The sequence below is a fragment of the Camelina sativa genome, chromosome 14 (assembly GCF_030686135.1).
Source record: "Camelina sativa cultivar CO46 ecotype springtype chromosome 14, ASM3068613v1".
In the NCBI taxonomy this organism is placed as follows: Eukaryota; Viridiplantae; Streptophyta; class Magnoliopsida; order Brassicales; family Brassicaceae; genus Camelina; species Camelina sativa.
The window spans coordinates 12574044-12587273 of record NC_141893.1 but is presented as its reverse complement, the minus strand read 5'-3'; the positions used below and the strand labels follow the sequence as shown (position 1 = coordinate 12587273).

At 38.3% G+C, this 13230-nt stretch overlaps 3 protein-coding genes across 4 annotated transcripts; 2 read left to right on the top strand and 1 right to left on the bottom strand.

Moving 5' to 3' along the window:
* The first annotated feature begins 250 nt into the window (after positions 1–250).
* LOC104741387 (WD repeat-containing protein ATCSA-1) lies at positions 251–3391 on the top strand. The gene is made up of 9 exons (XM_010462242.3): positions 251–746; positions 912–1172; positions 1279–1438; positions 1617–1798; positions 1956–2193; positions 2602–2756; positions 2845–2934; positions 3046–3117; positions 3207–3391. Exons 1-9 carry the CDS (start codon positions 597–599, stop codon positions 3249–3251), a joined length of 1353 nt encoding a protein of 450 aa, XP_010460544.2. The 5' UTR covers positions 251–596; the 3' UTR covers positions 3252–3391.
* Positions 3392–3591: 200 nt separating this feature from the next.
* LOC104741386 (calcium-transporting ATPase 1) lies at positions 3592–8455 on the top strand. Of its 2 annotated transcripts, XM_010462240.3 has the most exons (8): positions 3592–3951; positions 4099–4297; positions 4858–4912; positions 4991–6942; positions 7041–7199; positions 7300–7471; positions 7574–7872; positions 7948–8455. In XM_010462240.3, exons 2-8 carry the CDS (start codon positions 4121–4123, stop codon positions 8194–8196), a joined length of 3063 nt encoding a protein of 1020 aa, XP_010460542.2. In that variant the 5' UTR covers positions 3592–3951; positions 4099–4120; the 3' UTR covers positions 8197–8455. The 2 variants fall into 2 exon arrangements, with proteins under 2 accessions (XP_010460542.2, XP_010460541.2); XM_010462239.3 differs by lacking the exon at positions 3592–3951 and having other exon boundaries at positions 3976–4297.
* A 44-nt stretch (positions 8456–8499) lies between these two features.
* On the bottom strand, positions 8500–11938 carry LOC104741385 (uncharacterized). Its single transcript, XM_010462238.3, has 12 exons — positions 11324–11938; positions 10938–11100; positions 10741–10821; positions 10526–10608; positions 10305–10420; positions 10106–10216; positions 9893–10002; positions 9481–9793; positions 9265–9393; positions 9087–9164; positions 8900–8977; positions 8500–8805 (listed from the first exon to the last, which is right to left on the bottom strand). The coding sequence occupies exons 1-12, from the start codon at positions 11331–11333 to the stop codon at positions 8758–8760; spliced, it is 1320 nt and encodes a 439-aa protein (XP_010460540.1). The 5' UTR covers positions 11334–11938; the 3' UTR covers positions 8500–8757.
* Between the last annotated feature and the right edge of the window lie 1292 nt (positions 11939–13230).

The following is a 13230-nucleotide window of genomic DNA, read 5'->3' as shown; positions in this document are numbered from 1 at the left end:
TAGACACAAACTAGAAAAACTGAATATGTAATTTAGCAAATAGAAAGAGAGAAAAATTAGCATCACAGGTTTGTACATATTGAAAAGGACATTGCGTAGATTTGTTGGGGAAAAAAAAATCTCTTTCTTAAAGAAGTTATGTACTAACGTCATTTACATAATTTCCTTAAATAATTAGGTTTTAAGCTAATTTACCTAATTCTCCTTTATTAATTTCAACACTAATAAATTTGGAAAGATAAAAAAGTACACATATGATGAAATTTATATTTACCAAAGGTTTTGCCCAAAAAAAAAAAAAAAACAAAAAAAGGAAAACAATTTCATCATATATGTACTTTTTTATCCAATTCCCAATTCGTAACTCTATCCAATTGCATTTATTTACCAAAGGTTTTTCGATTTGCTTTTAGGTTTTTTCTTGCAACAGAGCGAGCAGAGAGGGCGTAAATTGCAAAAGTGATCTTTTCAATCGAACTTAATTGAACTCTGCCGGGCATAGAGAGAGAGAGAGAGAGAGAGAGAGAGAGAGAGAGAGAGAGAGAGAGAGAGAGATAGAGATTCTGGTGAATTGGAGAAGACGAGATGCTAGGAGAATGTGGCAGGCTATCAAAGACAGAGAAACAGGTCGAGTTCGTTCCAATTCCTTCGCCAATCGATTCAAATCCCGCCGTGTTTCGTCTCTCCAGCTCTCTAATCGTAAAGATTTCGTTTCTCCTCATCGTGGCTCCGTCAACTCCCTTCAGGTTTCTCTCTCTCATAAATGTTGTTTCGAGTTTAATTTGGAAGTAGAGTTACTTTCGTATTATATGCAGCTGAGCTTTTCCCTAATCCTAAGTTGTAGTTTGCTGCTTGTGTTGCTGCTGGTTACTTTGTTGTATCTTCTTTAACCGTATGTGTGATTCAATCAGGTTGATTTGACAGAAGGGAGATACCTGCTCTCTGGAGCAACAGATGGTTCAGCTGCTGTGTTTGATGTTCAGCGGGCCACTGATTACGAGGCAAGTGGTCTTATTGCCAAGCACAAGTGCATTTTTACTGTCGACAAGCAACATGAGCATGGACATAAATTTGCCATTTCCTCTGCCGTTTGGTATCCCATTGACACTGGCCTCTTCGTTACAGGTTCTTATGATCAATTCATTAAAGTCTGGGATACCAATACTGCTCAGGTACCAAAAATTTCAGTATATACCACTTCCCTTGCAATTGTTTATTTTTTTGTTTCCCCTTTAGGCAGGCTCTCATATTTTTTTGTGTCTTTTTCATATGTTTTAGGCAGTTGTGGATTTTAAAATGCCTGGCAAGGTTTATAGAACTGCCATGTCTTCTATGGCAATGTCTCACACGTTGATTGCTGCTGGAACTGAAGATGTCCAGGTCCGCCTCTGTGATATAGCTTCTGGGGCTTTCTCTCACACGTTATCTGGTCACCGTGGTATGTTACTACTCTTCTTTCCTTTGGAAAAAGATACTAGTATATCAGATTTTGTTATATAGAATCAATTGATGGATGGCTACTGGAACAATAAGCTACTACTATACTTATGCCAAAATTCCTTAGTTTAAAAAAAAAAACAGGCTTTAAACTTGTCTTGTTGTGATGATTATGCCAGATGGCGTTATGTCAGTGGAATGGTCTACTTCCGGCGAGTGGGTTTTGTATACTGGAGGGTGTGATGGTGCTATACGTTTCTGGGACATCAGACGTGCTGGATGTTTCCGTGTTCTAGATCAATCACAAACACAACTTGGGGTCCGACCACCAGTTTTAAAGCCACCAGAGGTTAGCAGTAAGGTTTGTTCCTCAAACTTGTACATTCTTTTTACTACTTTAAATTTTTGTAAAGACAAGTCTAAATACAAGCCTATATTTGACAGTAGAAATGGCTTATCAATTTCTGTTTTATTGAGAGGGGATTCCCTTTTAGTAATTTTATTACCTTCTTGTACAGAGTTCTTCAGCTGCAAAATCTTCTTTCGGAGGCCAAAATAGGTTGAAGACACTGCAGAATAAACAAACTGGCAGCCAAAGTATAAAGGGATCATCTAGCGCTAAAGCTTCAGTGGAAAAGTCTCGACAGAAGAAGCTTCACCCTGGAATGTTATCTACACTAGATCGTGCTACGGCTCATTATGGTGTTGTTACTGGCTTAAAGGCAACTAACAATGGGATGTATCTTCTTAGTGCTGGTAAGTTCTTATTGTCATGGCTAATTTCTTTGTTCTTTTTGTTATTTGTTAGAACTCTGTCACAAACTGGTATATAGGCAACATCTGCTGGTTAAATATTATAATGCATTCCTCTTTTGTGATATTAGCATGATTAGCATAGAAAGTTGGATACCCTTGGGACCTTAGAAGTAGTATTTTCGATTTATGAGATAGGAGCCACATGTAGGTGGGCTTGGAAGTTACTAAAAAGTCTTAAATTCATGACCCGTATATCCTTGCCCGAATCGATCCACGGCTAACTATATCAGTTATATCAGTTTGTGGTTACAAGAGCTGAATACTGTCGTACACATCAGTGGTGATGTTATATATCTTACGGCAGCTAAGAGTCTAATGGATCTGTTCTATTTGCATATTATGTTTCAGGGTCGGATTCAAGAATAAGATTGTGGGATATTGAATCTGGATGCAATACCCTGTTGAACTTTGAAACTGGACGCATCCAGACAAACAAAGCGATTCAGTTGGATACAAGCGATGATCCAGCTCTTGTATTTGTTCCGTGCATGAAGACTGTGAAGGTAGTCACCAACTTATTATTTTATCAGCAAATATTTACATTTCATTGCTTGCATTATTCAATGAATCGTTCTGCAACTGTGTCTTCAGGGTTTTGGCATGTGGTCAGGTAGAACAACGCTGATGCTTCGTGGACACTACGAAAGCGTGAACACATGCTGCTTTAATTCCAATGATCAGGTATAACTTAATCCTTAGAATCTCCCCAAATCTCTCGTTAGTCATTTGACTTTGTAGGTTTGCTTGAACTCACACCTCTAAATCGGAATTACTTGTTATACTTGCTGATAGGAACTATACACAAGTGGGGCAGACAGACAAATACTTGTGTGGTCACCAGAGGGATCCATGGAAGACGAAATGGTGGGGCTAAATTCTATCACTAGTTCAAATTCTTCCATATTAGAGATTACTCTGAGTCTTGTTGTGATCAAGATTTTGTCTGTGTGCAGGTGCAAGATGAAGTAGCCGAAGATAAAGACAACTGGAGTGACTGAGAAAACAAGTTTCAGGCAGTCTTCTTTCTCAATCTGTGAATTTCCATGTGTGTTGCTCTGAGTTTAGCCTTCACAAACTCATATTAGTAATACTACTCGCGGTTTCATTGTTTATAAAAAAAAAAGAAAGTAAAACGAAATATCCGTTAAGAGTCTAGTTCATATTTACTACAAATGCAGTTTTATTGCCTATGAAGAAGTTTTAACTCGTGGAAAAAACAAAAACAGAGGTGTTCGTATTTAAGATATACCGAGTCAATCCGAACCGAATAAAAACAACGATCGAGTAGAAGACCAAAACGAATCCTTTTTATTCAGCGAAGACCATAAACCTACAACTAGAGATGACTATTTTCTTGAAGAGTAAATTTAAATATACATAACTGAAAGTTCAAAAACATACTAAAATGGTATCTATACAATTTGAATTTTGAAGCAATAAGGTTAGTCAGTCCTCTAGGAGTTGTTTGTTGTCTGATCGTAAAGAAAATATTAGAGTCAGTAAAAATAGAAAAGTTTAGTGTAGCCTTTGACTTTCTTGACCACTCCCAAGTCCCAAGTCCCAAGTCAGTCAATCCATTTCTGAGAAAACACATAGCCATGAGAAATTTCAGAACGACTCGCAGAGGGGAAGCTTCGTCGAAGCTCACTTAAGTGGGAGAAGACGCGTCAAAGCATCGTCTTCCTCTTGACCTATAAGGTAAAAAACCAAAAAAGCTCCATTAAGCCTTTACCAGTGACTTGTTACTAACTTACTATATATATAAATATCTTCTTCTTCGTTCCCATTTTCACTAGATCCCTTTGAATCTTTTTCTCTAAATCTAATTCTAATCTATCTGTGAAGTAAGTATAAGCTGCTGAAGAAAATGGAGAGCTACTTGAACGAAAACTTCGGCGATGTGAAGCCGAAGAACTCTTCCGATGAGGCGTTGCAGCGTTGGAGGAAGCTCTGCTGGATCGTCAAGAATCCTAAGAGGAGATTCAGATTTACAGCTAATCTGTCCAAGCGTTCCGAGGCCGAGGCGATTCGCCGTTCAAATCAGGTTCGCGTCTTTTCTTCCCCGAGTTTTCTTACTACTGATGACTATCTTCTCTATTTCTGCTTGTATACTGCTGGAGATCTAAGTGATCTCTTAATTCAAATGCATTCCGAGTTTTTTTGTTGGTTGATTCACTTGAAATCTACATCTTCTTGTTTTGATCTTGGATGGGATCTGTAAGTGAGCTCGTTTTAGTATTTTTTTCCTAGTTACTTATCCTCAGGTGTGTGCTCTTTATCACTTGGCTTGACTGAAATTTCACTAGGTTTTGTTTCTAAATTTAAGATGTCGAGTGTTCAGGCTCTTTGCGGTGTTTGCTAGTAAGAACGTTCTGTAGTGTCTGCCTTTGACCTCATCTGTGGGAGTCTTCTTGAGTTTGTATGGAATAAGTAGCAAACAAACATGACACTCTTTTTGTATAAGTGACCTTTGTTTCTTCAAATTCAACTCATGTCAAACGTATAAAAGCTTACTGTTCATTTTTTCCTTTGAGATATGAAGGCGTACTGCTATTAGTGCTTTGTTCTAATACCATATTCCTTTGTCAACCTTATGAATGGCAGGAAAAATTTCGAGTGGCGGTCTTAGTTTCACAAGCTGCACTTCAGTTCATTAATTGTGAGAATAGACTACTCTCTAGTATTATTCAGTATGTGTATTTGCTTTCCTTAACGAGGAGTTATTGCATGCTTACAGGCTTAAAGTTGTCCAGTGAGTACACTGTACCTGAAGAAGTAAGACAAGCAGGGTTTGAGATTTGTCCTGAAGAGTTGGGATCAATTGTAGAAGGCCACGATGTAAAAAAGCTGAAAATTCATGGTGGTACAGAGGGCCTCATAGATAAACTCTCCACGTCTGTTACTAGTGGGATTGATACGTCTGAAGACCTGCTGAGTGTAAGAAAAGAAATTTATGGAATCAACCAATTCACAGAAAGCCCCTCTCGTGGCTTTTGGTTATTTGTTTGGGAAGCCCTTCAGGATACCACACTCATGATTCTAGCTGCCTGTGCTTTTGTATCGCTTATAGTTGGAATACTGATGGAAGGGTGGCCAATTGGTGCTCATGACGGACTTGGTATAGTGGCGAGTATTCTGCTTGTCGTGTTTGTTACTGCCACTAGTGATTATAGGCAATCCCTTCAATTCAAGGACCTGGATGCAGAGAAGAAGAAGATTGTGGTTCAGGTTACTAGAGACAAACTGAGGCAAAAAATCTCAATATATGATCTACTGCCTGGAGATATTGTTCACCTTGGCATTGGAGACCAGGTCCCCGCTGATGGGCTTTTTATCTCAGGGTTTTCTGTTCTGATTAATGAATCGAGCTTGACTGGAGAAAGTGAACCGGTTAGTGTCAGTGTCGAACACCCCTTTCTTCTCTCTGGTACCAAGGTTCAGGATGGATCTTTCAAAATGTTGGTAACTACAGTTGGAATGAGGACTCAATGGGGTAAACTGATGGCTACACTAAGTGAAGGTGGCGATGATGAGACACCTTTACAAGTAAAACTAAATGGTGTGGCAACCGTCATTGGTAAAATTGGTCTATTTTTTGCTGTCATTACGTTTGCTGTTTTGGTTCAAGGATTGGCTAATAAGAAGCGCCTAGATAATTCTCACTGGATCTGGACTGGTGATGAATTGATGGCGATGCTTGAATTTTTTGCTGTTGCTGTAACAATTGTTGTGGTTGCAGTCCCAGAGGGTCTGCCGTTGGCTGTGACATTAAGTCTTGCTTTTGCCATGAAAAAGATGATGAATGACAAAGCGCTAGTGCGCAATTTAGCTGCTTGTGAGACAATGGGATCTGCAACAACTATTTGTAGTGACAAGACTGGAACTCTTACAACAAATCACATGACCGTTGTAAAAGCCTGCATCTGTGAACAAGCCAAAGAGGTTAATGGTTCTGATGCTGCTATGAAATTTGCCTCTGGTATCCCTGAGTCTGCTGTTAAACTTCTATTGCAATCTATATTTACTAACACTGGTGGTGAGATTGTTGTGGGCAAAGGAAACAAAACCGAGATACTGGGAACACCCACAGAAACTGCTCTGTTAGAATTTGGGTTGTCACTCGGAGGGGACTTCCAAGTAGTAAGACAAGCCTCAAATGTTGTGAAAGTTGAGCCCTTTAACTCTACAAAGAAAAGAATGGGAGTTGTTATTGAGCTGCCTGAAGGACATTTCCGGGCGCACTGTAAGGGTGCTTCAGAGATAGTTTTAGATTCTTGTGATAAATACGTCAACAAAGATGGTGAAGTTGTTCCTCTTGATGAAGAATCTACCAGTCACCTAAAGAACATAATTGAGGAATTTGCTAGTGAAGCACTTCGAACTCTTTGCCTCGCTTACATCGAAATTGGTGATGAATTCTCCTTAGGAGCTCCTATTCCAAGTGGAGGATACACTTGTATAGGTATTGTGGGCATCAAAGACCCTGTCCGCCCTGGTGTCAAGGAGTCTGTTGCGATTTGTAAATCTGCTGGAATCACTGTCAGAATGGTGACTGGAGATAACCTTACTACTGCAAAGGCCATAGCCAGGGAGTGTGGCATATTGACTGATGATGGCATAGCTATCGAAGGTCCTGAAATCAGGGAGAAAAGTGATGAGGAACTGCTCAAGCTAATCCCAAAATTGCAGGTGATTGTCTGCTAAACACAAGTACTTGCGTTGGATTATTTGTGCAGTCTGTGTTCACATCTTCTACAAGGGATTCAAGTATAATTTCCTTCTTGCAGGTGATGGCACGATCATCGCCCATGGATAAGCATACTTTGGTGAGACTCCTCCGTACAATGTTTCAGGAAGTCGTTGCAGTGACAGGTGATGGAACAAATGATGCCCCAGCACTTCATGAAGCTGATATTGGACTCGCAATGGGCATTTCTGGAACTGAGGTGTGTACTTAGTCTTCATTGTCCCTGTTTCAATTAACTATCGAGTCTGGGTTTTCATATCAGAACAACACTTACATATTCTACGTGGCAATTTTCGTAGGTGGCAAAAGAGAGTGCGGATGTGATTATCCTAGATGATAACTTTTCGACAATTGTCACAGTGGCCAAATGGGGCCGTTCTGTGTACATAAACATTCAGAAATTTGTCCAGTTCCAGCTGACAGTAAACGTTGTGGCTCTTATTGTCAACTTCTTATCAGCCTGCCTCACTGGTAAGTTCCAGACCAACATATCTTTTCTCTTGTTCAAAAGTCTGATCTCCTCAGGATTGCAACTAACTTCTCTATGACATTGATTACTACTGTGGGTATCAGGAAATGCACCTTTGACAGCTGTCCAACTACTGTGGGTTAACATGATAATGGACACACTTGGAGCTCTTGCGCTAGCGACTGAACCACCACAGGACGATCTGATGAAGAGATCTCCAGTGGGAAGGAAAGGAAACTTCATAAGTAATGTAATGTGGAGGAACATCCTCGGTCAGTCATTATACCAGCTTGTCATCATATGGTGTCTTCAAACAAAGGGAAAGACAATGTTTGGTCTTGATGGCCCTGGCTCTGATCTAACACTCAATACCCTTATTTTCAACACCTTTGTCTTCTGCCAGGTAAACTTCCACACATCTCATAAAAAGAAATATGACCCATAACCACGTTTCTCATCACAAATTATCTTTTTTCAGGTATTCAATGAGATCAGCTCGAGGGAAATGGAGAAGATTGATGTGTTCAAGGGGATACTAAAGAACTACGTATTCGTTGTGGTTCTAATGTGTACAGTGGTGTTCCAAGTAATCATAATCGAGCTACTGGGTACATTTGCAGATACAACACCACTAAATTGGGGACAATGGTTGGTTAGCATCGTGCTAGGGTTCCTTGGCATGCCTGTTGCTGCTGCCTTGAAGATGATCCCTGTTGGTTCACACTAAGCTACACATTATATATAATGTGATTCCTTCTGCCGCACCTGTGGCACCTATGGCTTTGAAAGGCACCAATTTTTTCTCCGGCCTTTGGAAGTTTAATATCCCCAAGATGGCCTTGGAAACTAGTTACAGTGCTTTTTCTTTTTTTTTTTCTTTTCCATCAAATGTATCAAGTGATTGGAGGAGCATTTGCTTCGTAAATATTATTGTTGTGAAACTTTTGTTATTTTCTGTTCTTCTATCGATTGTTTGCCAACAACAATTCAAGTGACAGGTTAAAATATCTATAAAACAGACACTGAGAAGAAATTGGAACCCAATTTGGATTATTCAGAGACAATTCAAAGTAAAATACAATTGGTCAATGGCTCTGTAACATCATAGACTATTGAATTACAGGAGTAACACTCAAGAGTCGAAAATTGTTGTAATGAAAAGAGATTCCAAAGTGTAATGAGGGGACCAATGACTAAAAAACATGTAACAAAAATAAGTGTAATGATACAACAACACTCTCCAAGAGCAGCAGATGAGTTTGCAAAGCTTCAAAGTCAATTGTAAAGATCATTCTTCCATCGTTTCTGTCGCTGCGTAATGCCCAATGTTCATATTCTGCATCACAGTTGGAAACAAAAGGCACTTTCATATTTTTTCTGAACAAGTACAATGCAAACAGAGAAGATGATCAAACCAGAATTTATATTACCTTAGCTAACATCCTCTGCTTGGTCAGGAACTGCGTTCTTGCTTTGTTAAGAGCTGAGTTTGGTGATTTAAACAACCTCTGCAACAAAATAATCGCAAAATCCAGTTTCATTAACACTGATTTTGTTTTGTGTAATGGGATACCGCCATAAAATGCATATTTCTAGAAGATCCGAGAAACATCAAACCTTTTCATCATTAGACAACTTTCCTCCACCAATCTTCTTTGGAGTGAAACTAAATACATCATGAAGGAATTCATTCTCCTGATAATCAAATTGTTTGAAAGAGCAGAGTGTCAACTTTATAAGAAAGAAAACTTCAGAGAATCAACACTTGAAAGAAAGGGCAAATAAGAAGACAGACCTGCATATGCTTAATAAAACCACCCCCAAGGAAATGCTTCAAATAGTTTAACTGTATCATCTGATACCATGTTGACGTCTGTAAATAGTCCCCTCCCACTTTTGTCGAGGTCTCAGGAGCGTATCCATCCTAATCATAAATAAAACATATCTTATACAAAAATCCGACCAGAAGAGTCAAACTTAAACCTCATCAGGAGAAAAGGTGAAGGTATACCTCAAGAAATTCAACAAGATCTTTGAACAAATTTCGTTGGGTGTTGAGATCTTTCTTAGCAGAACCTTTACCACCTGCCTCTGCAGACAGCTCTCTAACTTGTTTAGTGACTTTAGATTTCAAGCCATGCATATGCACCAATGACTCCTGAGAAACAGTTCCTTCTTTCACTGATCCATTAGCAGACCCTTTGGCTTCGGCAGAGAACTTCTCTAGAGTTCCCAACTCAAATATCACCGCAAGAGCTTCACCAGCAGCTATACGTACAGATCGGTCATCCTTTTCCAACAATGTAGAGAGATAAGCTACGGTCCTGTAATGACATTAATAGCTAATTATTTAATATATATATATATATATATATATGAATGTAAAGGACTACATCGAAAGGAAAGCCCAACGCTCCACTTACTCTTGCCAAATTTTGGGACCTAGTGTCCAGTGATCAACAGTTGTGAGCAGAAACGCCCAGGAAGAGACAACAGCACTTATTACAGCAGGTGAAGGTTTGGTTGCCACAACCTACAAAACGCCAAGTTACAGGTGAGCCTACTTAATACTTTAGACTAAATAACCTACTTTCTTAATAAACCAAATAGATATAAGAAAAAGGTAAGATGCATACATTAGACCCAAGTTTGGGGTGGATCATTTGCCAGATTATCTGCATCGATCTCTCGGTTTGCTCTGGATCAGTGCCACCAACAAAGGTTATGATTGCTAAACACTCGAGTATCTACAATAAAAATGGCAGGATATCAACAAGCGTAAATCCATGATGAACCTTATTTAGAAAACTGTGATGGAATAAAGAAATTGCATACCGAAGTTATTTTCAAGATTTCACGACCAGATTTAAGGGCTTGAGAAAGAGGAGTGACAGATTCTTCCAAAACCTCTTGAGCTTGATCCCCAAGTCCAACAGTTAATGCTAGCAACCCTGCAAACACACACACACCACGATCAGCTGTTAATATGACTCCATATATAAAATGAATTGATGAAGATGATTTACGAGTTGCCTATTATTACTCAAGAGACTTACCAATAACATGAGATGCTAATGCGGTCTCCTTAGTAGACCCTTTCTTAATGCAGTGTAAACACTGATGCAATAAAGTCGCAAACCTGCCATCATTAAGAAGAAACAGGTGTCATAAAATACTAAACCACAGTTAATTCTGTACGGTGTATGATGATTAAACAAACTACACAAACTAAAAACTAAAAGAATGGAATAGAGTATCATCAGATATTTACTTGTTTTCGACAAACTCATGCTGCAAGTCGCTGTTAAATGCGTCAACAATGGAGGCCAAAGCTTGCTCTCTCGTTGAACTCCTTCAAAATCCAGAAACAGAATCCATATATATATATATATATATATAAGTTTTGCAACCAACAAAGATCAAGCAAAGGCACACTTATAAAGAAGAAAGAAAGAAAAGAAACCTCACCTCTTCTCATAGAGAGAATCAAGGGATTGATCCAACAAAGCATCTTTGTGAACAGTAACATCATCATTCAAGACTCTCTCAGATGATGGCATGGTGGAGGAAGAGCTTACACTACTTGTATCATCATCACTATCAAACATGGCCGCGTTCTTACGCTGAGATTCTGAAACACACAAACCAAAAAAAAAAAAAAAAAAAAAAGCAAAGTGAATTAAAGAATATAAAAAAATTGGGATAATCAGAGATTTCGTAGTTAATTGAAAAAAGACGAAACACACGAATCAAACTGAAACCTAATTGAAGAACCCTAAAACAATCAAACAAACCAAGGTGAAAGAAGTTGAACTAAAAATCAAATTTTTTACGATTCAGAAATTGAAACTTACTCCTCCCCATGATTTATGTTGTCTGCGGCTGGCTAAATTCAATATACTTTGCGGAAATTAGAAAAAGAAAGGAATCAAAAGGGGACTTATAAGAGAAACTGAAAACTAGAACAAGGATTGGAAACAAGAGAAGAAGTATGGATCGAAGCACGAAATCGACAAAAGAAGAGCAATAAAAGTCTTGAAGATGATGAAGAGGAATAAGATCGTAGAGGCGATATATCCATTAAAAGAAAGAAGCGGCGATTTTTTTTGGGTTTTTTTTCTTTGGGTAAGAGAGAAGAGGAAGATGTCGAGAGAGTTTCGTCGAGAAACGTAGGGATGCAAAGTGATGGATGAGAGAGCTTTTTATATGATGGAGAGAGAGAGAGACAAAAGAAAGGAAGACTCTTCTTCCTTCTTCTTTTCACTCTCGGTGGTGAAATGAAATCGGACCAAAGAATCAAATCTCTTTCACATCTTAGAATATCCTCTTCCACGTGTCCCTTCTTTTCACCCTCCGATGATCCTAACTCTACCGACGTACGTGACTCATAATTTAATTCCCCAGTTTCTTCTTAATGTTCTAGATTAACACCATTAACTTTAAGGTTATATTTTATAGGCTCCTCTTACAGTTACATCATAAAAAATTATGTTCTAGATAAACAACATTTTTGTTGTAAAACACTTAGTGGACTTCATAAACCGGCCCATTCACTGTTCATGACATACGGCTCATGTACGGCCCATAGGACATAGATCCATTGGCCTTATTCTTTTTCCTAGTCGGTTTTTACCTAAGTCTTTGTACCCCATATATATGTAACCTCGTTGAGACATTATGAATAAGAATAAGAGATTTCAACCTTTGAACCTTCTAGTTTACAACACTTTATCAGCACGATCGTTTCTAAGATCCAGCTGAGTAAAAACCCTAACCGCCGCCGTTCATACTTCTCTTTTTCACCAAACCCTAAAACCGCCGCCTCCTTCTTCCCTTGTTCGTGGAAGCTCCTGTTCGGCAATCAGTTTGTGTTCAAGAGCAAGCAAGGTTCGTGATCAAAAGTTTTGTTGGAGTTTTGTTCGAGGTTCGTGGTCCGGGGTAAGTTCTGTTCTGGAATCAAGCAAGGTTAAAACCGAGGTCTTTAGCTCCCGGTTCATATCCAGTCAGATCCCAAACGGTGGAAGGTAAACTATGATCAAACCTCCTTAGAACCTATAAAATCGTATTTGGTACTTAATCTATAAGAACCCTAAACATGCAAGTACACATCTAACAAAGTTTAAATTCCTAAATCCTAAAACTTAAAATCGGATGTTAGGGTTGTTAGATTGTTTTGTTAAATTGCACCAAATTATATCAAGCTTAAAAATCCGGTTGTGTGATTGATTAAATTGTTGCTTGATTGATTGATGCATAAGAACCTAGAACTTGAACTGTAAATTCAAATTTCATAAAGAGTATTGTTAAATCTGATTGTTCTAGGGAGATTAAAAATCCGAAAATTGCATGCATCCTTGAAATTATTAATTGAATTTGGCATAGAATTTTTCTGTAAATTTAGGTTGCATAAGAACCCTAAAATCCTAAATTAAAATCGATTTAGGTGTTTGAGAAATTCAAACCCTAAAACTAAAAACATTAAAATCGAAATTATTCTATGTTTACATAGAAAAATAAATTTGGATAACTTCTAAATTAATTATAATCATTATCCTAAAAGTTTAAGGAATATTTTGTTGTTATCTAAGTTAAGAAAAAGAAAAATTTCTAAAATTATCTAAGATAAGGAAATTCTAGTAAAAAGGAAATTATTGCATGCCTTAATCTATTTGATTTTGTTGTCTTGATTGCATGGAGTTAAACCACGAAATTTAAAGGAAAACAAGGCATGGTTCGGTCTTAAATACCGCATGACCTAAGA

Coding starts and splice junctions, on each gene's coding strand:
- LOC104741385 (XM_010462238.3), bottom strand. Junction 9,794..9,892: donor GGTCCCAAAATTTGGCAAGA/GTAAGTGGAGCG, acceptor ATGTCATTACAG/GACCGTAGCTTATCTCTCTA. Junction 8,806..8,899: donor AGCAGAGGATGTTAGCTAAG/GTAATATAAATT, acceptor ACTGTGATGCAG/AATATGAACATTGGGCATTA.
- LOC104741387 (XM_010462242.3), top strand. CDS start 597: ATGTGGCAGGCTATCAAAGACAGAGAAACAGGTCGAGTTCGTTCCAAT. Junction 1,799..1,955: donor CACCAGAGGTTAGCAGTAAG/GTTTGTTCCTCA, acceptor CTTCTTGTACAG/AGTTCTTCAGCTGCAAAATC. Junction 2,194..2,601: donor GATGTATCTTCTTAGTGCTG/GTAAGTTCTTAT, acceptor ATTATGTTTCAG/GGTCGGATTCAAGAATAAGA.
- LOC104741386 (XM_010462240.3), top strand. CDS start 4,121: ATGGAGAGCTACTTGAACGAAAACTTCGGCGATGTGAAGCCGAAGAAC. Junction 7,200..7,299: donor TGGGCATTTCTGGAACTGAG/GTGTGTACTTAG, acceptor CAATTTTCGTAG/GTGGCAAAAGAGAGTGCGGA. Junction 7,873..7,947: donor ACACCTTTGTCTTCTGCCAG/GTAAACTTCCAC, acceptor ATCTTTTTTCAG/GTATTCAATGAGATCAGCTC.